This window comes from Emiliania huxleyi (assembly GCF_000372725.1).
Source record: "Emiliania huxleyi CCMP1516 unplaced genomic scaffold EMIHUscaffold_73, whole genome shotgun sequence".
In the NCBI taxonomy this organism is placed as follows: Eukaryota; Haptophyta; order Isochrysidales; family Noelaerhabdaceae; genus Emiliania; species Emiliania huxleyi.
Genome location: NW_005196528.1, coordinates 331,161 through 352,301, shown reverse-complemented (window position 1 = coordinate 352,301; position 21,141 = coordinate 331,161). Strand labels below are relative to the sequence as shown.

Genomic DNA, 21,141 nt, shown 5'->3' with positions numbered 1-21,141 from the left:
ATTCGTTTGAAAGGCTGACTACACGGTGAGCCTTGCAGTAAACCTTTTCCTTCTAAGCAGGGCTACATAATGACCCTATAGTGTGGGGGTGTTCCTGGCGAGTTGTGATGAGTAGGATTAGATTAGCCAATGTTATTTTGAAGTTCCGGCATGACGTCCGGCCAAGCAAAAATAAAGAACACCTGCTTCTTCGTTCAAAAGTAGCGTATACGCTACTTTCGTTTACCCACACTAAGCGAGAAGCCAGGCCCACATTATTTTGTGTCCCAGTTGTTGGACACCCATCACTGAGCCGACAATGCTACGGACGGGTAGCCCCAGGGTGGCGCCCACCCCCATACCCTCGGGCACTTGCCTGCGCCCTCACGCGCTAGCCCACGCCCTGCCCCGCAATATCTCACTCCATCCCGGCCTGCGGCATACCTCGGCACCCCCTTGCACGGAATCTGAGCGTGAGGGAATCTGAGCGTGAGGGAACCTGGGCAGTGCCGCGTAGTGCGGCGTGCGCGCGCGTGCGCGGCGTGCGCGGGCGTGCGCGGCGTGCGCGGGCGTGCGCGCGCGTGCGCGGCATGCGCGGCCAGGGCGTAGGCAAGTGCCTGAGGGTATGGGGGTGGCGGCCACCCTTTGGGAGTCGCTTTGGCTAACCGTCAGGAGCGGATCCGTCAGTCAGCTAGTCGTGTTCACGCCGGGATCGTGACCACCCAAGACAGCTTGGAGACCTCCCGGTGACGCTACATTTCGTAACGATGGTCGCTAAACGACAGCTATTGGTCATCTGCCTCCTGCAGCCTCTGTTGGGGCGGAATGCGCGGGGTTTTCGGCGCGATGCATCCGGCTAGTACACGGTACTGCTCTGCCGCAAACTCTCCTGCGCTCGCGTGACGTGTGGGGCGCACGCACTGCGCTCGAAAGTCGCGATTTGGCAATAGGCGCTCGAGCCGGCGCGCAGTGGAGGGGGCGCCGCGCAGGGGGATCGGGGGGGTGCGAGAGGGGGCGTGGGTCGGGCGCGCACCGGCCGGCTCCGGGAGCGGCCGTCACGTCGAAGAGGGGACCTGGTGCTGCTCGAATGACGACGCATGCCGCTCTGCTGCGCCGCCGATAGCCCCTCTTCCGAGCCGGCGCGTGGCGGCGAGCCGCGGCCAGTGTCGCTGGTGCGGTGGAGGCGGCAGCTTGCATCGGCCGGCAGCGGGTGCGGCCATCACGTCGATGAGGGGGGGTTGTCGGCGACTCGTGTGGCTCGAGGCCTACGCTCTGCCGCCCAAGCCCTACTGCCGATCCAGCGCCTGGCGTTTGGGGCGAGCCGCGGTCGTCGTCGCTGATCGTATATGGCGGCGGCGGCGGCGGCTCGCCCTTCCCTCCGGCCGCAATTCCGATCCCGCCGCGCTCGCGAAGGTGGCGCGCCCACCGCGGCACGGCCGTGGCTGCGCATACACCTTACCCTTTCTCCTCAACGGCTATCCGTGCTTGCTGTGCCCCTGCGTGGTGTGTTTCAAGTTCTTACAACCCAAGGTGATAGAGGGCAAAAAGATCGATTGCGCTCTTGCCGATCCGCACCTACCTAGGCTCTTGGGTGGCGCGCCCCAGCTCTTCACAACGAACCTGGTCCCTGCGCACCCCGCCCATTCGTGACACAGAGTTCTAGAGGCTATGATCCTCCTGCCCTTCCTCGACCAGCCCTTGCTCCTCCGTGCTTGCGCGCCACGTCATCCAGCGGCCGTGCGGGCGAGTGCGGCAGTCGAGGTGCCCCTCGAGCTCCCGGGCGTGACGCTGGCGGTGCAGGACTCGCGGCTGCCGGGCGCGGGCCAGGGCCTCTTTGTCAGCCTCGCAGACGGTGCCGACTCGGCGACGATATCCTCGGGCGAGGTTCTCTGCGGCTACTGTGACGAGAGCACCCTGGTCGACGAGGCGACGGGCGACAAGGCTGTCCCGTTTGCGTTCGGCGATGCGCAGAAGCTCGTGCTACTCGCAGGCGAGCCACCACACACCGTGCGGAGAGGGTGTGCCCGGCACATTGAGGAGTGTGAGAGGCTCTTTGGAGTACCACGCAGGCGAGCTGATGCCGCTGCAGCGCGCCATCGCCGGTTCTGGCGCCTCTTCGCTGCACGGCCACGCGGTGCGGCGGTACGGGCCGGGCGACGCCGGCGTCTCGGTCGTGCCAGACTCGCTCACTCAGCGGATCCTCGTGCCGCGGCCGGGAGCGCCGCCCGCCTCAGAGCTCGGGCGTGGGTCGCTGGGGCAGTTTGCAAACGACCTCGCCTTTGAGCGCGGCCTGCTGGGCAGGCGCCACGCCGCCCTTGAGTACGAGACCGCCTCCGCGGCCTCAAACTCGCTCTCCCTGGTGTGGGAGCTCACGCTGCTGCCGCCCCGGCGGGGTGGCGGCGACGCCGCGGGTGGCATGCTCGTGCCGTCGCGCGTGGTGCTCGTCACGAGCCGCGACATCAGCCTGACTGCGGGCGGCAGCGCGGTCGAGCTCGGCTGCCACTACGGGCTGCAGTACTGGCGGGTGCTGCAGGAGCTCGGCTGGCTGGCGTGACCTCGTGAGGCTCTCGAGAACTGCAGAGACACGAGACGCGAGAGCCGAGTCCGCTTTCGCCTCGTGCCTGCTGGGGAGTGGAGTCTGGATGTCATGTGTGCATGCAGGTTGGTGCTCGCTCGCTCTCACATGCACATGCACATGTACACGTGACATCCCTTGTATACGAGGGCTGTGGTGAGTGAGTGAGCTTCCTCGGTGAGTGGGTTGCATGTTGACTCCTCAGGCCCTCATGTTGTTGTGGGTTGACACCTCACCCTTGTAATATACGTCGCAGCGAGAGATGGTCAGAGTACCTGAGTAGACGCGTACTTTCTAGCTCTTCCCTCTCTTTCTCTCCTGTCCTCTGCTCTCTATAGAGGGTGATGGGTGTGGAGGGTGGGTTGAACGAAATCCGGGGACGCGACCCACTTCGCCACAGACGGTCCCGGCATCGCCTTCCCAGGCTTAGCTAGACTGAGAGATATTGTGGACATGGTTGGTCTCTACAATATATACACTGACACTCCACCTCCCAGAGCTCGTCCCGGTCCGTCACGGCCATCCTCGGCCTCCGGAGGGCCCCCGGCCGCGGCGCGGTGCGGCGGAGTCACAAATCCGACGGCAGAGCACCGGGACGCGGTCGGGCGATCTAAGGCCCAGTGAGGCGTATGCATTGCCCATCCAGGACTATCACCTGGACCTATCAACAGGGGCTGGAGCCGAGCAGGAGGGCCCGGCGCACAACCCCTTGTTCAACTCACCCTCCACACCCCGTAACTCTAACCTCTTGGTACTAGCACACCTAGACACATCAAAAAGTAACAAAAGCACATGTACATGAACATGTGCAAAACTGCAAGTGCATGTGCATGTCATGTAAAGTAATACACGTCTCCCGAGGCCGAGCGGGCCCACCTCCCTCGTCCCCGCTTCCACACCAGTGGTGGCACCTGGCACCAGAGCTGGGGGGGGGCAGAGCCAGAGGGGCTCTGAGAGGCGCACCGCAACGCGCAATCGCGCAAGCAGCTCACAGCACTCAGCAGCACACCCCCGACTGCGACTCTCCCCCAAGCGGAGAGTGTATGTTTTTACCCACAAACCGGGTGAAACTTCTTTTTTCACTGAGCACTGAGGGCGACAGCGATTGCCTAGGACAACGAAGGGACCAAGTCACGGTCGCGGCCTTCCGACTCGCGCCTCCGCCTCACTGGCACTATTGTAGCCCTGACCGGTGCGCGTGTGGAGTTGAAACTCCCGAGTAAAAATTCGAACGCGTTCTCTCACGGTGACCAAGAAATGTCCACCTCAGAGGCACCTCCGGAGGCAGGCCGCCGCACGCCGGCGACACAGCTCCAGCTGTAGAGCTGACCCGCAGCTCCTCTCAGAGCGGGAACTGTGACGAAAGTTGACTGAGGCGGTTGTCAGGAATCATCATACGGATCACATGGTGGCTCTCTCATGACGGGAGACTGCCCGACCACTCCTGGGTGGCACTGCCACCGGTGTCGCTCAACGTCCTGTCGACAGCGTGCCGACAGCGACACAGACCATGTGGGACGCGTCGAGTATCGACCTCTACTGCTTACCCAGCCTTCGAGTGTATCCTGCCTGTGGTCCCACACCCACTGGTGTCCATCTCAGAGACCGCAGGAGGTCATGAGGGTCGATGGGAGTGCCAACCCCACAATGCCTAAAGACCCAGCCCAGTACTTGTTACTTCGGCTCGCTCGCTCGACCTCGGAGTGTTCGTCTCCCCGAGCCCGACTTTTGCCAACACCGATATTGAACACAGTGTGTCAGTGTCACAGTCTCACAGATACGCAGATAGAGATGAAAGAGGCGCGGTCAGTCACGGCTTTGCGCCAGCTGGGCAGTGAGGGCCTAGCTAGAGACGCCGACGCACCATGTGCCTCCTCTCTCTCTCTGACTCTCTCTCTCTCTCTTTCTCTCTCTCTCTCTCTCTGCCCATGGCGCCCGCGACAGCCGCCAGGGCTCCCGCACGCGCGCTCACTGCTGTTGCGCGCTCCACAGCTCGGCGAAGCGCGAGCCGGGCGTGTCGCGGAGCTCAAGCGGCGGGCCCGACTCGACCGCCTGCCCCGCGTGCATGACCACCACCCGGTCGCCCTGCATGATGGTGTCGAGCCGGTGGGCGATGGTGAGCACGGTGGCGTCGGTCATCTCGCGGCGCAGCGTCTGCTGGATCAGCTCGTCCGTCTCCATGTCGACGGAAGCGGTCGCCTCGTCGAGGACGAGAATGCGCGCGCGCTTGAGCAGCGCCCGCGCCATGCAGACGAGCTGCCGCTGACCCATCGACAGGTTGGCGCCGCGCTCGTCGATCGGTTTGCCGAGCCCATCGGGGTGCTCGCGCATCGCGCCACCGATGGAGCACGCGTCGAGCGCGTCCCACAGCTGCGCGTCGGCCGCCTGGGAGAAGGGGTCGATCTCGGGTGACCTCGGGCGACCTCGGGCGACCTCGGGCGACCTCGGGTGATCTCGGGGAGATCTCGCCTCGGAGAAGGGGTCGAGGTTCTGGCGCAGCGTGCCGGTGAAGAGGACCGGGTCCTGAGGGATGATTGCGAGCCGCGAGCGCAGCGTCGGCAGCGGCACCGCCGAGATGTCGACCCCGTCGAGGAGGATGGCGCCCGCGCGCACCTCGCCCATCCGGAAGAGGGCCACCAGGATGGACGACTTGCCGGCGCCGGTGCGGCCGACGATCCCGACCTTCTCGCGCGGCGCAATGTCGAGGCGGAGGTCGGAGAGGACATCGGGCAGTCCCGGCCGGTAGCCCATCCGAACGCCTATGCGACATGTCTCGGACATGTCGTGGTCGTGTCCCGGACATGCCCGGCCGGTAGCCCATCCGCACGCCCGCGAAGCTGATGGCGCCCTCGGACGGCCACGCCGCGGGGGGCGAGGGCGGCGCCCTGGCCGCCGCCTCCTCGGGCTCGAGCTGCGCATACTGCGAGAGCCGCTCGACGGCGACCATCATCGTCTCGAGCGACGTGAAGTTGCGCAGCAAGTTGTTGAGCGTGTCCGTCATGCCCGGCGCGTAGGAGAGCGCCAGGCCGGCGAGGCCGGCCGACGCCTTGCCGCCTCCGCCGTTTGCGAGGTGCGAGGCGACGGCGAGGAGCGCCGTGAGCGCGAGCAGGAGGTTGGACAGGAACTCGAGCCGCACCGACAGCCACCGATTGGCCGCGTACATGATGAAGGCAGCGCGCCTAGGGGAAGGTTCCGAGAAGGTTCCGAGATCGTTCCGCGTACATGAGGAAGGCACATGAGGAAGGCGGCGCGCCTTGATGAGTCCATGAGCACGCCGTGAGTTATCCATTCATTGCAGGGCGCGTGCATGGTGGCAGGCGGCGCGCGTGTTTGCGTCGAAGCGGCGAACCGACGCCTCCTCGAACCGCGGCGCGACGCGCATCGCGGCGATCGTCGGCGCGCCGTTGAGCGCCTCGGTGAAGGCGGTGTAGATGGGGGAGCGCGAGATGGACTCGAGCCGCTGCAGCTCGCGCGACGAGGCTCGGTAGTACTTTGCGCAGAAGAAATAGATGATGGCGAGAGGCAGCAGCGAGAGGAGCACGTACTTTGAGGAGAGCGCCAGCATCATGATCGTGCCGAGCAGCGAGAAGAAGTTGAGGAAGAGCTGCATGAACTGGCCCGAGATCTGGACGTCGACCTTCTGCACGTCGCCCGAGAAGCGGTTGACGATCCGGCCGAGCGGCGTCGTGTCGAAGAAGGCGATGGGCGCCTGGAAGACGGCGCTGATCGCCTCCGCCTGTATCTTGCGCGCCGCACGCACCGAAGCGAGGGTGAGGACGACGGCGCGCACGAGGATGAGCGCCGCCGCCATGAGCGACGCGCCTAGGGGAAGCTTCCGAGAAGGTTCCGAGAAGGTTCCGAAGCTCGTCCATCTGGAGGACGTGGCGACGCGCCTATTGAGTGAAGACTCAACTGCTGAGGACTCGCCAGCCAGCCTGAGTGGGGAGGCGCCGCCACGAGCGGGGCGCCCGAGTAGACGGCCATGTAGAACCAAGGCTCGCCGTGCGAGACGGAGGGGAAGGTGTCGGCCGCCCACTGCGTGAGCCACCAAGAAGAGCCGTAGGTGAAGACTTGCGAGAGCGAGTAGATGCCGATCAGCGAGCTCATCGAGAGCCAGCCGAGCGCCTCGGCGTACCGCACCCACAAGCTCATCGCCACGACGCCCCGCTCCCGGTCCTCCGCGGCAATGATCGAGCCTCCCGCCTTTGCGCCGCCCGCCTCGGGCTTGGCTCGCCCCGCCGGCTTCGGCGCTCCTCCTCCTCCGCCGCCGCCGCCTGCGGCAGCCGCCTCCATCTCGGCGCGGCGCGTGATGGCCGGCGAGGGTGCCTGCGAGAGGTACGAGAGGAGAAGGGAGGGACCGAGAGGAGTCGAGTGGGGCCGGGATAAGCCGAGAGGAGCCGAGAGGAGCCGAGAGGAGCCGAGAGGAGCCGGGAGGAGCCGAGAGACAGCCGAGACCGCGATGGGCGGCGAAGGCGCCTGTGAGAGGTCCGCAAAGGAGGAGGGGGGGCCCTGCCGCGCGATCGTGCCTAGGGGAAAATTCCGGGAAGGTTCCGGGAAGGTTCCGCGAAGGAGGAGGGGGGGCCCTGCCGCGCGGCCGTGCCGTCGGGCGCGAGCCGCACGACGTGGCCGGCCGCGTGGGCGTGGTGCGCGTGGTGGGTGGCGAGGAGGACGGTGCAGCCCCAGGTGGAGAGGAGGCCGCACACGCACTCGCGCATCAGCTGCGCACCGACCTCGGCGTCGACGGCGGCGAGCACGTCGTCGAGGAGGACGGTGGGGGACGGGCAGCAGCCGGCCGTGTAGCAGGCGCGCGCGAGGGCGATGCGCGCCTGTTGGCCGGCCGGTGGGGGGTAGGGGGGGTAAGGGGGTAAGGGGGGTAAGGGGGTTAGGGGGGGGGGGGGGGGTAAAGGGGTAGGGGGGGGTTGGGGGGGGGGGAGGGGGGGGGGGAACCCCCCCACCTTTTGGCCGCCGGAGAGGTTGATGCCCCGCTCTCCGATCTCGGTCCGGTCCCCGGCGGGCAGCTGCTCGAGGTCGGCGGCGAGGGCGCACGCGCCGAGCACCTCCTCGTAGAGGCGCGCGTCGAAGGGCTTGCCGAAGAGCACGTTGTCCTTGAGCGTCATGTTCTGTATCCACGGCTCCTGGGCACAGTACACCACCTCGCCGCGCAGCACGGCGCGCCCCTTGAGTCGCGGCATGTCGCCGAGCAGCGCGAGCAGCAGCGACGTCTTGCCGCTCCCCACAGGGCCGAGCACGATGGTGAGCGAGCCGCGGCTGAGCGAGAGGTCGAGGGCGCTCAGCGTCGGAGGGCGAGCCGCCTGAGACTTGGCCCTTCCTCATTGAGAACGCATCATTCATGAGCAGCGCTCAGCGTCGGAAGGGCGGGGCGCCTCCTCCGCCCGCGACCCTTGCTCGGCGAGGGCAGAGCGCACGCTCTCGGCGGAGTGGTGGGCGCCTATCCACCAGTGTGTCCTGCATGAGGAAGGTGGTGGTCCCACCTGTCGCCGACGTAGCCCGTCGGCCGGGCGGGCGCCGTGGCCGAACAAGCGGCTCCTCTTGCGCCGCTTCTTCTTCTTCCCCTTGTCAGACTCCACCGCCGTCTCGGGCCAGCGGAACGCGGCGCCGTGCAGCTCGATTGCGGGCGCGCCTTCACAAGACAATCCCTTCACAAGACTCGACGCGTGACTCCTCCCGAGGCGAGGCTGCGCCGAGCAGCTAGGGTTAGCGCTAGGGTTAGGGTTAGAGTTAGGGTTAGCTCGATGATCCGACGGGGCGCACCGGCAGCGGCGGGCAAGCGGGAGAGGAAGTGCCCCTCGAGCGAGATTGGCGCGTCGCCGCCGACGACGCTGTCGCCGTCGCCGCCGCCGTCGAGCTCGACGGCCTCGCGGCCCTTCGCGTTGAGGAAGCGCGAGAGGCGCCCGTTGACGACGGACAGGTCGATCACGCGCGTGATCATCATCGGCACCTGTGAACAGCGTCTGGTTCACGGGCGGTGGTGTGAGCAGGTCGACGGCGCGCGGGGTCGTCCCCGGGACCACGAGGAGGGGGAAGCGGATGATCTGGAAGAGCGAGAGCGAGGTGAAGGCGGTGGCGGCGGTGAGCTTGTTGCCGAGCGCGGAGTAGACTAGGAAGGTCGCCAGCGTGACGAAGAGCGGGATGGCGGTGAAGAAGAAGCCCATCACGCCGCCGAGCAGCAGGTTGTTGCGCACCTGAGATGAGCCGAGATGAGCCGAGATGAGCCGAGATGAGCCGAGATGAGCCGCCGAGCAGCAAGATGTTGCGCACCTGCTTCAGCTCGGCCGTGCGCCGCTCGCCCAGCTGCTCGAGCAGCGACGGCTCCCACGCAAACAGCTTGAGCAGCCGCACGCCCTGCAGAAGCTCCGAGGTGAACTTCACGCGCCGGTCGCGCAGCGCCATCGTGCGGCGCGTGAAGGCGCCCATCTTGCGCGAGAGCTGCGTGTTGAGCGGCATCGAGAAGACCATGATGAAGATGCCCGCGAGGCCGGCGACGCCGAGGAAGTTGCAGAGCATCACCTATACTCTCGGGACATCTCGGGACATCTCGCCGCTGCTCTCGCCGCGTCTCGCGACGCCGAGGAAGCGGAAGGGGCCCACCGTCGCGATGATGAGCGTCACCGGCCCCGACCAGAGCAGGTGCAGGTACGGCAGCGCGTCCCCCATCTTCGAGGCGTCGATCTGCATGTACGAGACGATGGCGCCTAGGGGGAGGTGCGGGGAGGGTGTTGGGGAGGCGGGGAGAGAGACGAGGCGCCGATCTGCACGTGCGAGGCGACGGCGCCGGTGCCGAAGCGCGACCTCTCCTCGTGAGCCAGGGTGAGCGCCTTCCGTGGCCAGTAGTCAGAGGGGGGGGGGGGGGGTCGGGGTTAGAGTCAGGGTCAGGGGTCAGGGTTGGGGTCAGGGTCAGGGTCAGGGGTCGGGGGTCAGGGTTGGTTAGGGTCAGGGTTGGGGTCAGGGTCAGGGTCAGGGTCAGGGGTCGGGGTCAGGGGTGGGGTTAGGGTCAGGGTTAGGGGTGGGGTTAGGAGGGGCGAGCGTCCTCCGGGGCAAGTCCACGATGCCCTCCTCCACTCACCGGGCCCGCACCGCGGGTGTGCGCGAGGGTGAGCGCCGTTGAGCAGACGGCCTTCTCAACCCCGGCTCATCTCGGCTCATCTCGGCGCGTCTCGGCGCATCTCGCCTTTGCGAACACGAGCTGCCCGATGGCGGACTTTGCGCGCAGGCCGAGCCGGAAGCCGCGGAAAAAGTACTGGCCGAGCGCGAGCGACTTTGCCGAGTTTGCGACGAACATGCCGAGCGCGCAGACGACGGCCGCAGTCGGGGAGAGAGGCTGCTCGCCCGAGAGGTAGCGGACGAGGGTGTTGATGAGCAGCGGGTTGGCAAACATGAGGGACGTGTTTGCGACCTGGAAGAGGCCGGTCGTCCAAAAGTACGGCCCGTACGCGCGGTGGAAGGCGCGGAGAAAGACGCCGCGCCCCGGCCGCCGCCGCTGCTCCCACCTCCACGCCGCCGCCATCTCTGCCGACGTGTGCGCCGTCGCGTCTGCAGTCTGCAGGGAGAAGAGGTCGGACTGCTCGAGCGCGCGGCGCGAGCCGAGCCAGAGGATGCCGCTCAGCCACGAGAAGGTGAAGCGCGACCAGAACGACGCCGTCGCCTCCTTGTTCCGCTTCCCCTCTGCACCCTCGGCCGGCGCCGCCTCCTCGGCCGGCGGGAGAAGCCTCGCGCCGTGCCCGCTGCCGCGTCCCGGACTGGCCGGGCCGGCGGAGGGGGAGGGAGCGGCCGGCTGTGCGTACGCCGCGTCGGAGGGCGAGTCCGGCTGGCAGAGCGCCACCAGTCCGACCACCGCCGAGACGGCAAAGACGCCTAGCCGCGCGCGGGCCACGCCGTCGAGCGGCGCGGAGCCGGTGGCGAGCCGCTCGACGTCGGAAGCAAAGCGGAGGCAGGCGAGGAGGGCGGAGAGCATCAGCCACAGGCGGGTCGAGCGGCCGGCGTTGCGGCCGCACCGCGCCTCAAACAGCGCGAGGCCCAGCACGCACGCCCACGCCGCCGCGCCGCACGAACCGCACGCGAGGTAGAGGCCGCGCACTGCCCCCTGCGAGTAGCCGGGCGGCACGTCCATGCGGTCCTGCTCCGGATCGAGAACCAGCTCCGCCACGGTCCCCGCAAAGAGCAGCGCCGCGCCCACCACGTTGACGGCACGCAGCGCCATAGGCGCCCGGTCCGCGCCGCCCGCCGAGCGCAGCAGCGCGGGGACGCGCACGGCGAGGACGAGGAGGAGGAGCAGGAGGAGGAGGGGCTGGGCGAGGGCGAGGTAGTAGTCGGAGACGCGGTCGCCGGTGAAGAATGCAGGCATTTTTGGGCGTCGATGCTAAAAGAATTTCGTGACTTCGGAGGCGTGGCGAGGCACCCACTTGATGCGCCATCCATGCACCTCCTGGCTCAGGTTGCGCTTCCCCGCCGAGCACGCGGCACGCCACACCGCCTCGGCCTCCTCGTCGCCAGCCAAGCACTCCATGAGTGGCGTATTGACGGTGAGGCTTGCGTGGCGCGACCTCGCCCGCTGCTCGAGGGACTTGGGCCGCAGGGCCAGCTCGCTGCGGCTGACCCCGTGCACAGTGTCGTCCTCCGCCTCGTAATCGCCATACCAGGCGGGCAATCTGCGGGCGCGCTTTGGCGGGGGCGAACCGTCATCATACATCAAGTGACGATGGTGGAGCTGGATTCATGCCTGGCTGGGCGCTCCGTCTAATCACAGACCGCAGTTCTTGTCTGCACTACAGCCCTTGAGCACTTGAGCACTGGATAGGGTCGATTCCGCATGGTACGGGACCCCTGGATCGTCTCGCCCTCCCTCACTGGAGTGTTCATTGCTGAGCCCTGGCCTCGACACCTCGACACCAAACCTCGACACCGACTCGACACCTCGACAACCCATGCCAACTCGACAAACTCGACACCCCTCGACACCCCTCGACACCCCTCGACACCATCTAGGCTGAAACCATGCTCGTCCGTGTCAAGGTGCCAAACTCGACACCTCGACACCCCTCGACACCCCTCGACACCCCTCGACACCGCTCGACACCGCTCGACACCGCTCGACACCTCTGATGATCCTCTAACACAGCAGAGACGTAGACCCATTGGAGTCACAGAGTTAGAAATCAGGGTTGCAGCAGCAATCAAACTTGGCTGGCAGTACTTTCATCCCTGAGTTGCAGCCTCTCAAGTTCTAGCTCAAGTTGCAGCTCAGTTGCACCCCTGGCTGTTGATGCAGCAAACATGGCAGTACTCAGGTAGCCCTAAGGTGCTGCACAGCACCTTGTACAGTGGCAATGAATCCTCACACCAGTGAGCTTGTGCCATGAGTGCAGACCTGTGGTCCATTGCGCTTTGTGCACACTGGCGACGCTGCAACGGCGACGCTGCAGCGGCAGGTGCGTGTCTGACATCAGAGATGATCTGTAGCTGTCGGGTGCTGTCGGAGCACAGCTGTCGGGTGTTGCTGTCAGACGCTGTTGGAGCTTCGGTGCTGTCAGGTTCTGTCAGGTGGTGCTGTCGGGGTGCTGTCAGCGGCTCTGACACATACCAACCACACTTTATGACACTATCAAGAGGAGACCAGCAGGACTCTACTACACATACTCAGTCTCTACTCTGCTGTCTGCCTCCGGTCCCACCATCTTTTTCATGGTGGACGTCACCATCTTCTTGTCTGCCGCACTGAGAGAAGCAGGCGCAGGCGGCGGCGCCGGCGGCACAGACGGCGGCGGCCACCCCCACCCAGATGCCGTCCCACCCAGACGCCGTAGGCATATGACTGTAGGGCCCCAGAAGGCTAGCTGGTAGCTTCATTTGTAGTAGCACAGCCGCCGGTGCTAGAGAGGGATCCGTCCGCAGAGGTGGGGCGGGAGGGTTGAGAGAGAGACCCATGACCATCCCATGACCTAGCCTAGGACCTAGCCCATGACTACATGGACCACACTATGTGCATGCAATAGTTTTGTTATACCCTCATGGGGCACAAGAAAGAGGCTGCACGGTCTGTGTACGGTCTGTGCTGCTGTCGGGCTGGTCGGGCTGTTGGCTAGGCTGTTGGGCTGTCAGCGCTGCTGTCAGGCCACTGTGTGCTATCGGGCTGTCGGGCAGCTGTCAGGCTGTCAAGTTAGGGCCTGACAGCGACGGATCACCCTCGGATGTCAGGCTCTGCTCGTCTGCTGTCAGGCTGTCAGATACATGCTGTCAAGCTGTCGGAAAAAGTGCTGTCAGCGCTGTCAGGCTGTCGGGCGCTGTCAGGCGCTGAACGCGCTGTCAGGGGGTTGCTGTCAGGCTGTCAGACCAGGGCTCAGGGAAGGTCGTGCTGGTGGGGAAAACGGTGAGGGTCTGAGCAGCCGAAAAGGCGAGAAGTGCGAGAAGCTGGGGACAGGCGCCCCGCATGGCGCGGGCCGCGAGGTCTGAGCGGGAGTCGTGACATTGACAGCCGTTTGTTTGGCGCCTCGAGGTCCCCACGTAGCCTGGAACCCTGGATGGATGCGGACCATGCACAGATGTGAGAATATCTTTTCCCGCCTCGCCGCCACAGCGCCGTGGGGTAGCGTGCCGTGATCCGGCACGTGCCGCTCTTCATGAGCGCACACGGCATCGCTGAAACACCACGCTTCACAAATGCAACCTGCAACTGTTAGATCTTGTCGATCGACAATGTCCCCGCTGCCTGGGGCTTGAGCTTTCGTTTGGTTTAAAAAATTGATTTTCATGCCTTCTCGTTTTCTTTTCCCAGAAAAAAAACGCCGACCAGCAACGAGGATAAGCACTCTTCTCTGTGGGCACATCGGCGGTGCGTGCCGCGCGCCCCTCTCTCGCGCGCCCCGCGCGCTCCTCTCGCGCCTGCAGGGCCGCACGTACGCTCACGTTCACGCCGCCTCCCTCTGGGCCGTGTCCCGCCCAGGTAGCAAGGGGCCGGGGCGCTCAGGCGGCGGCGGGCGCCGGCGCGCAGGGCAGCGGCCCGCAACATGCCCAAAGCGCTCAAGGTGAGTGCTCCTGCCCGCGCGCGCACCGCGGCAGTGTGGCGCCTGACCCTCCGCTCCCTCCGCTGACCCGCCGCTCCCTCTCGCGCTCTCTCAGGGCGACCACACCATCGTGACCCCGCGGCTGGCGTATGAGCCTGCGTGCAAGGGTCCTGTGACTCCCTCTGCCGAGGCCACCGCGGCGGTCAAGAGCCGCAAGACCCCGTCGCCCACCGCCAAGCCGCCGTCGCCGACCAATTTCGCCAACCGCAAGACGCCCTCTCCAACCCCCTTCTCGCGCTCCGGGGGCCGCTCGCCGATCGGTGGCCAGCGCAGCTCGCCCACCTTCAACAAGGGCGCGAGCTCTCCCACCCGCTTCGTCGGGGAGCGGCCGTCGGTGCGGCAGCCGCGCTCGCCGCAGGTGCGCTCTGCCTCGTCGGGAAGCCCCGACCCGACCGACTACGCGCGCACGCGGTCGCCCTCACCCTCTCCGATGCAGCGCCCCGCCTCGCCAGCCGTCGGCAAGCGGCTCTCTCCAAAGGCGCGCCGCCCTCCCCCACCTACTGCCCCTCGCCCCGCCCCGACCCTTTCGCGCGGGCCGCGTGCGGCCTCTCGCCGCTCTCGCGCACCATTCGGCCGCCGCGCACTCGCCGGAGCGGCGGCGCTTCTCCCCCCCATTCCAGCGGCTCCGCGCCGTGTGTTCCCGCTTTTCAGCCTCGCCTCCGATCCGCTCACCCCCCCCACCCCCCCTTCCGCGCCCCGCCCGCAGCCGGCGGCCGCCATGCTCCGCCAGTCCAAGTCGTCCAGCTCGTACGCCGAGCAGTTTGGCCGCGCCGAGCGCCGGCCGCGCCGCGACTCGTGTGACGCCGAGGACGAGCGGCTCACGCCACGCACCACGGTGGCCAAGCAGTCGTCGACGGTCGGCACGCAGACGGACCCGGTCGAGGACGATGCGAGCGGCGCCGGCCAGCTCGTCCGGCCCCAGGCGACGCGACCCCGCCCGGGCGAGGCGTACGACGAGCGCTTCCTCGAAAACATCGCAAAGATCCAAGGCGAGCTGGCCATGGCCGTGTGCTCGGGCATGGAGCTCATCGCCGAGCGCGGGGCAGGCGCAGCGATGGGGGCCGCGGCGGCGGTGGGGCCGCAGACCTTTGCCGAGGCGGTGCTGACCACCAAGACGACGCAGCAGCGGTTTGACCAGCAGATTCAGCAGCAGCAGCAGCAGCCGTGGCCGGGGCGCGCGCGGGCCGGCGAGGCCGCCGACACGCGCCGCTCCAAAAAGTCGGTGGCGTCGTGCGACTCCGCCGCGCACGGCTCCGACTCGGAGTGCGACGAAGTGCGCTCGCTCTCCCTCTCCGAGGAGGGCCCCGTCTACTCGCGCTCGTGCAATTGGCGGCTGATGCGCGCTCCCGACCCGATTGCAATGCTCTCCAACGGGCAGCACAAGGCGGCGCGCGTGGACGGCGAGTCGTCGGGCGACGAGCTGCTCGACGAGTCGGCGGACGGCTCGCTCCCGCGCAACGACTCGGACCGCTCGATCGCGACGACCCGCATCGGCGGCGGCGCCAAGGGTGCGTCGCCCGCGGGCAAGGAGGAGTCGCTCTCTGGCATCCTCGCGCCAATCCTGTCCAAGATCACGAGCGACCTGGACGTGGTCGCGGAGCGCGCGGGGGAGGGGGCGGGGCGGCGGCTGCCCACCAGGGTGCCCGCCACCAAGCCGGCACCGGAGCGGCGCAAGCCCGGCGAGCGCCGCGCCCCCGCCGCCGGCGACGTTGCGCTCGCCCTCTCCGAGGTGCGGCTGGTGCACGACGGCGGGGGAGAGCAGCGGCCGACATCGACGCGCTCCGACGTTTCGATCGGGTCGATGTGCTCCGCCTTCACCTCGCTCTCCTCATCCGCCTCCGGCTCGCAGCTCAACTCGCCCCGCGGCGCGGCGCGGACCCTCACGACGTCGGCGTCGATGCCGGCGGGCACGTTTCCGAAGCGGCACCACCGCCGCCTCAACTGACGCGCGCGGCTATATTTGCGCGGGGCGAAGGGAACGCGCATCCTTGCGCCCCGCGCGGCGTGCGCGCCCATAGCTCCGGAGGGGAGACGGCACGCGCGCCGCCCGCGCCACCGTGACTTTCACGTCACACCGGGGCCACACACCGCATGCACATGTCCGGCGCGCTCATGGGGCTGACGCCTCTTCGCACGCTCTCAACTATGTACCTTACGCACACACACACGACACACAAGGGGGAAGGGGGACACATTTACCCCAGGGGAGGGGATCTTGTGCGAGAGTATGAAAATATGGATATATGTAGAGGGTCGAGCCCGCGCCGCCGGGCCGCGCGCGACATCGCCGCATTTCCTTTTCAAAAGGCTTAGGGCTTAGGGCTTTTCCATTTGAGATTTGTCGATCCGTTTTGTCGTAGGTTCTCCACACCGTCTGCGGACTGCGCGCGTCTCTCAGCGGTGCCCACGCACATGGAGGGGGTGGGGATGCGGGCGAGAGGAGGGAAGAGGGGCGGAGCAGGGGGAGGGGATGGGGTTGGGGCCCAGGGAAGCTCGCCACGCTCGGCCGCCCAAGCTGCAGAACCCAGAACACATGTGTGCGAACCAGATACCGTGCGATCCGTGTCCGGGCGTGGAGATGCGAGGGTCGCCCCCCCTTGCCCCACCACTTTGTGTGTGTGGAGACGTTTACCTTACCTTACCTTACCAGATACCATCGACAACGGTGCCTTTTATCAAACCATGCTGCGGGGTCGCAAAAGCGCGTATGCATTTTTGCACTTTCCGCATCAATAGCGGCCCAGCCACCGCTGGTCGGTGGTCGACGGCTGTCGCGGAGCCCGACAGCCGCGACAGCGGCGGCCGGGCCAAGGAGGCGGCCGAGAGGGTGCTGGTCGTCGAGCCAGCGGCTGCCGCTGGCGACGAGGGGGGTCCGGACCCGCGTCTGGGGGCGGGTGGTGCACCGGCTCGATGCCGGGCGAGCGCAGCGCCCTCCAGTCGGAGCGGCTCGGGCGAGCGAGGCGGTGGCGCTATGGGCGTTTAGAGGGGCGCCCATCGCTTCTCGCAACTCCGCAACGCTGACTTTGGCACATCGACGATACGCCCGCGAATATTTCTCAGATTTATTTTGCATGACCTGTACCGGGGAGCAGTGCCGTGCGCCCACGGCTGCGTGTGCGGGGCCGCTCAAGTTAATGATAATGTTAAACACAGCTCTTTTGCGTTTTGGCTTTTGCCTCCCCCGCGCGGTGTCTTTAGACGACTCTTTTACGTGACTCGTGAGAGATGGCAGATATCATGACGCGAAGTCCCCTGGTTCGTCTCCACTAGGCACTGCGAACGGCGCGCGCCGCGTCACTCCGAGAACGACTTTGCGGCGTTGACAAACGCCGCCACGGACGCCTCGGGCGTGCCCTGCAGCACTCCGTGGCCGAGGTTGAGGAGGTGCTGCCCCTTGCCGCCCGCGTCGCGTATGTTTTGGTGCACCGCCGCCGTGATCTGCGCCTCCGAGCCAAACAGGACAGTCGGGTCGACGTTGCCTAGAACAGCAATGAACAGCAACGCTGTGACTCGAGTGAGCGGACCAGCGGGCGGCGCCGTCGGCCGTCGATGTTGCCGGCCACGCGGCGCTCCGTCCCGAGGCGGCGCCTCGCGGTGGCCATGTCGGTGCCCCAATCGAGCTGGATCATGTCCGCCGCCATGTCGCGCTGCAGCTCGAGGTACGGCGACCCGCCTGTTCACGGCCAGGGCTGTGAACCACAGCGCACTGCACGAGGGTCGGCGAGTGTCTTGTGTCTGTGTGTCGGTGTGTCGCTCCAGCGTGCCGTCATCTCCCGTCCCTCGTCCACCCACACCGCGCTGGTGTCCAGTCCGAGCCTGACTGTGCCTCGCCTCTCTCTCTAATGCGAGCCGTTGGCATAGTAGATGATCGGCACGTCCGGGTGGCGCTCCTGAGGGGCGAAGGCCAGGCAAGCTTCGACGGCGTCGCCCGGCCCCGAGGCCCTCGGCTGCACATATCTCGGCGCATATCTCGGCGCATATCTCGGCGGATCTCGGTGGATCTCGAGGTGGGCTCTCTCGGGGCGGAGCCGCGCCTAAGCATGCCATATGAGGGGTCGGGAGGCAAGCGAAGCCCCGCTCACGGGAGGTCGAGCAGATGTGGGGATAGGCGAGCAGATGTGGGGAGATGCGGGGAGATGCGCCTTGATGTATCGCATCGCCTTGTCTGCGTACGGCTTGGCGAAGGTGTCAAACTGGCCGGCTCCTGCGGCGAGGTGAGGCGTGTTGGGAGGCGTGTGCGTGAGGCGGCTAGATCTCGGCTGGCCTCAGCTAGATCTCGCGCCGGATCTCGGCTCTATCTCGGCCATATCTCGGCCAGATCTCGGCCAGATCTCGCGCCGAGGTGGTGCGCCCACGACTCGAAGAACTGGATGGTCTGAGCGCCGCACTCGATCTGGTGGCAGCCGTACTTTCCAATCTCGGTGGCGAAGTGGTCGAGCGCGGCGTGCAGCACCTGAGGGAAGGGGGAGGTAGCGAAGTAATCTCGCGTAATCTCGCGATCTCGCGTGATCTCGCGTGATCTCGTGTGATCTCGGGTGACCCCGACACACGCCACGGGGCGGCGGAGGAGAGGTCTGCGAGATCTGCAGACGAGACGCTTGTGAGTGCACCGCACCCAGGCGCGTGCACAGGCCCTCCTCGCAGCGCGGGTTGGCCCCTCGGGGAAGGGCCAGGCAGGGGCGCGGAAGTGGCACCTCGGGCGCGGCCGTCATCATCTGTTTCGTCGAGATGCAGTGGCGGTTGGCCTGGCCCTCGACGGCGTAGGCGACGAGGGTGAAGGGCGAGCCGACAAAGCCGATGAGCGTGCACCCGCCCTCCGTCTCCTTGCGCAGCGAGCCCAGGATCGTGCGGATGAAGCCGAGCTTCGATTCAAAGTCGTCGATCGGCGTCAGCGCGGCGACTGGCGTATCCGAGAGGAGAGCGAGGGGGGGGGGGGGGGGGCGGAGGAGTAGTGAGCGGGCGAGGGAAGAGGGAGCGGCGGCATGGGACGAGCCGGCGGCACTCGCTAAGCGTCTGGGGTGTCTCTGGAGAGCTCGGCAGCGTCTCGGCTCGGAAGTGTCTCGGAAGTGTCTCGGAAGCCTCACCGTCGGCGGCGGTGCGGAGCGGCTGCGGGATGACGGGGCCGGTGCCGCGGACGACGTCGAAATCGACGCCCATGGCGGGCAGCGGCGTCAGTATGTCCGAAAACATCACCACGCCGTCCACGCCGAACGCGCGCCACGGCTGCAGCGACAGCTCGATGGCGACCTCGGGCGTCTCGCTCCGCATACGGAAGGGGTACTTTGTGGAGTACTCGCGGAAGGCGGCCATGTAGCGGCCCGCCTGCCGCATGAGCCACACCGGCGTGCGCTCCACCGCCTCGCCGCGCGCCGCGCGGAGCAGGATGTCGTGCTCGCCCGGCGCCGGCGTCCAGTTCGGAGCCGCACGCAGCAGCTCGGCCGCGCCGCCCGGCGGGGTCTCGATGCGCAGCTCGGTCGCCTGCAGCACCGGCGCGCCGGCGCGGCTCGCGGCGCCGGCCGCGGCGCCGTGCTGCACGCCAGGGGCGAGCGAGACGCCAGGAGCGAAGCACGGGATCGCCAAGAGGTGCATAATGTCGATGAAACAAAAAATAAATCGAAAACCGGCGAGGGACCGGCAGGCGGCGGCGTCGCAGGACGAGACAGAAGAGAACGACGCGACAGAGGAGGAAATGACAAAGGAGAGAACGACGAGAGTGGGACGACCGCGAGGTGGCATGAAGGCTGCAGCGAGAAGCGGCGAGAGACTGCGAAGAGAGATAGGAAGAGGCAGACTCCTTAGGGTGGGCGACGGCTAGCGCATCACACACCTCTCCTTAAAATCCCTGTGTGGTGGCGGCGTGCCGTCCTCCCATCCCTCCCTTGGGTTGTCTGTTTTCTTTCTTTCTTTCTTTTTCGGCGAGGGACTGCGAAGAGAGATAGGAAGAGGCAGACGCCCAAGGGTGGGCGACGGCTAGCACCACACTCCTCTCCTTAAAACCCCTGTGTGGTGGCGGCGTGCCGTCCTCCCATCCCTCCCTTGGGTCGGGACTCGGGTGTTGTTCTGATGTCTGCGTCCGCTCGCGGCTTTCTTTCTCTTCTGCACGCTCTCAAGATGACTCAAGTGTGTCAGCTCACAAGTTCACAGGAGCTCACCGCACACACAAGCACCCTCAGGGCTTCAAGAGGCACCTAGACTCTGCTGCGACCTGCGAGCTAGTCCTTCTCTGTCCCCGGAGAGCGGCCCGCGCACGCCCCGACTCAGGGTACAGACCCACACGTGCACACGACAGGACGCCAGGGACGTGCCAGGCATGCTGCGGCCGCTCGACGCCGGCCGAAGTAGGGTTTAGTTGGCCCACAGCGAGCCTCCTCACAGCGACTGCGAGCCTGCCTCGTCGGGGTCGGGTATCTCGAATGAGATGTAGCGCTTTTGCTTTGGCGGCGCCGTGCACCGGCGCTGCAGGATGGACCACGCTATCGCTGCGGCGCCGAGCACGATCAACGCTGGCGGAACCCAGCGCAGGTCAGCAGGCGGAAGCGGGGGCGGGGCATGCGGCGGGTGCGGCGGCGGCGACGGCGGTGGCGGTGGCGGCGGCGGCGGCGGCGGCGGCGGCAGCGGCGGGTAGGAGGGAGACGGAGGAATGGAAGGGGGATTCGGGTGCGGAGGGGGTGAAGGGCCCGGGGAAGGTGGCGGCGGCGGCGGTGCGGCTGGAGGCGCCGGCGGCGCCGCTGGCGGAGAGGGAATCGTGCATTCGTTGCCCTCGATGGGGCAGCACCGATCAAAGTGCACATTGTCGCAGCGCGTCCACTGGCACAACGTGTACTGAGTCGGCTGCCGCGCGGGGAAGACGAAGGAGCCCTCGCAGCCTTCCTGCCCATGGATCCTACCGGCACGGCCAGGGCACCTGTCATGCGCGTTGTGCGGGGCATTCCGTTTCTCCCTCCCTCTCTCGCCGCCGCAGGCGCTCATGGCGCGGGGACCGCACCGGAGGCACAGCTGCGAGTCGAGCTCGAGGCTCATGTAGTAGTCGTGCTCTGAGGCCGACTTCACGAGGTTGACGCGACGCAGGCTTTGCGTCAGATCCGGGCACGCGGGCAGCGGCATACCGAGAGGCCAAACTGCGAGAGGGCCGCGGCGGGCGCTTCGCGTCGCGGGAGGACAGCTGCGAGTGAATGGGTCCGTGAATGAGTGTGGCTTTAACCTCGAAATCTGCACCTTGGCTGCGCTCCCTGTTTCACAGCCATCCGTGCTAAGGATGGCTGGCACGCCTAGATCTCAGCCATACACTCCCACCTACCCGATGGCTGAGAACTAGGCATGCCAGCCATCCTTAATACGCGTGCGTGGCTGCAATTACAGGATCCCAGCCACTCCGCCCTCCCAGCACGCGCCAGTTTGGCTGCCTTCCAGCCAGTGCAGCCATCCTCCGGCCGATGGCTGCGATGGCTGTGTCCCAGCCATCCGCCCCCGGCCGCAAGATGTGGCTGTCATACAGCCGTCGCAGCCACA

The 21,141-nt window shown here is 66.7% G+C and overlaps 4 protein-coding genes across 4 annotated transcripts; 2 read left to right on the top strand and 2 right to left on the bottom strand.

The window, feature by feature from the left end:
* Positions 1-1,647: 1,647 nt before the first annotated feature.
* On the top strand, positions 1,648-2,533 carry EMIHUDRAFT_453047 (hypothetical protein; the record flags this gene model as incomplete). Its single annotated transcript, XM_005760972.1, has 2 exons — positions 1,648-1,986; positions 2,069-2,533. The coding sequence occupies 2 exons, from the start codon at positions 1,648-1,650 to the stop codon at positions 2,531-2,533; spliced, it is 804 nt and encodes a 267-aa protein (XP_005761029.1).
* A 1,721-nt stretch (positions 2,534-4,254) lies between these two features.
* On the bottom strand, positions 4,255-10,772 carry EMIHUDRAFT_453046 (hypothetical protein; the record flags this gene model as incomplete). Its single annotated transcript, XM_005760971.1, has 16 exons — positions 4,255-4,924; positions 5,072-5,326; positions 5,499-5,733; positions 5,920-6,376; positions 6,478-6,841; positions 7,174-7,380; positions 7,510-7,879; positions 7,955-8,003; positions 8,082-8,195; positions 8,327-8,513; positions 8,584-8,757; positions 8,834-9,082; positions 9,164-9,244; positions 9,331-9,390; positions 9,756-9,968; positions 10,395-10,772. The coding sequence occupies 16 exons, from the start codon at positions 10,770-10,772 to the stop codon at positions 4,523-4,525; spliced, it is 3,795 nt and encodes a 1,264-aa protein (XP_005761028.1). The 3' UTR covers positions 4,255-4,522.
* A 2,747-nt stretch (positions 10,773-13,519) lies between these two features.
* On the top strand, positions 13,520-15,880 carry EMIHUDRAFT_465531 (hypothetical protein). Its single transcript, XM_005760970.1, has 3 exons — positions 13,520-13,593; positions 13,688-14,110; positions 14,339-15,880. Exons 1-3 carry the CDS (start codon positions 13,576-13,578, stop codon positions 15,575-15,577), a joined length of 1,680 nt encoding a protein of 559 aa, XP_005761027.1. The 5' UTR covers positions 13,520-13,575; the 3' UTR covers positions 15,578-15,880.
* A 942-nt stretch (positions 15,881-16,822) lies between these two features.
* UROD3 (Uroporphyrinogen decarboxylase) lies at positions 16,823-19,221 on the bottom strand (the record flags this gene model as incomplete). Its single annotated transcript, XM_005760969.1, has 7 exons — positions 16,823-17,111; positions 17,189-17,305; positions 17,483-17,522; positions 17,775-17,836; positions 17,971-18,085; positions 18,327-18,532; positions 18,717-19,221. The coding sequence occupies 7 exons, from the start codon at positions 19,219-19,221 to the stop codon at positions 16,927-16,929; spliced, it is 1,230 nt and encodes a 409-aa protein (XP_005761026.1). The 3' UTR covers positions 16,823-16,926.
* Positions 19,222-21,141: the final 1,920 nt, after the last annotated feature.

Coding starts and splice junctions, on each gene's coding strand:
- EMIHUDRAFT_465531 (XM_005760970.1), top strand. Junction 14,111..14,338: donor GCAAGCGGCTCTCTCCAAAG/GCGCGCCGCCCT, acceptor CCCCGCCCGCAG/CCGGCGGCCGCCATGCTCCG.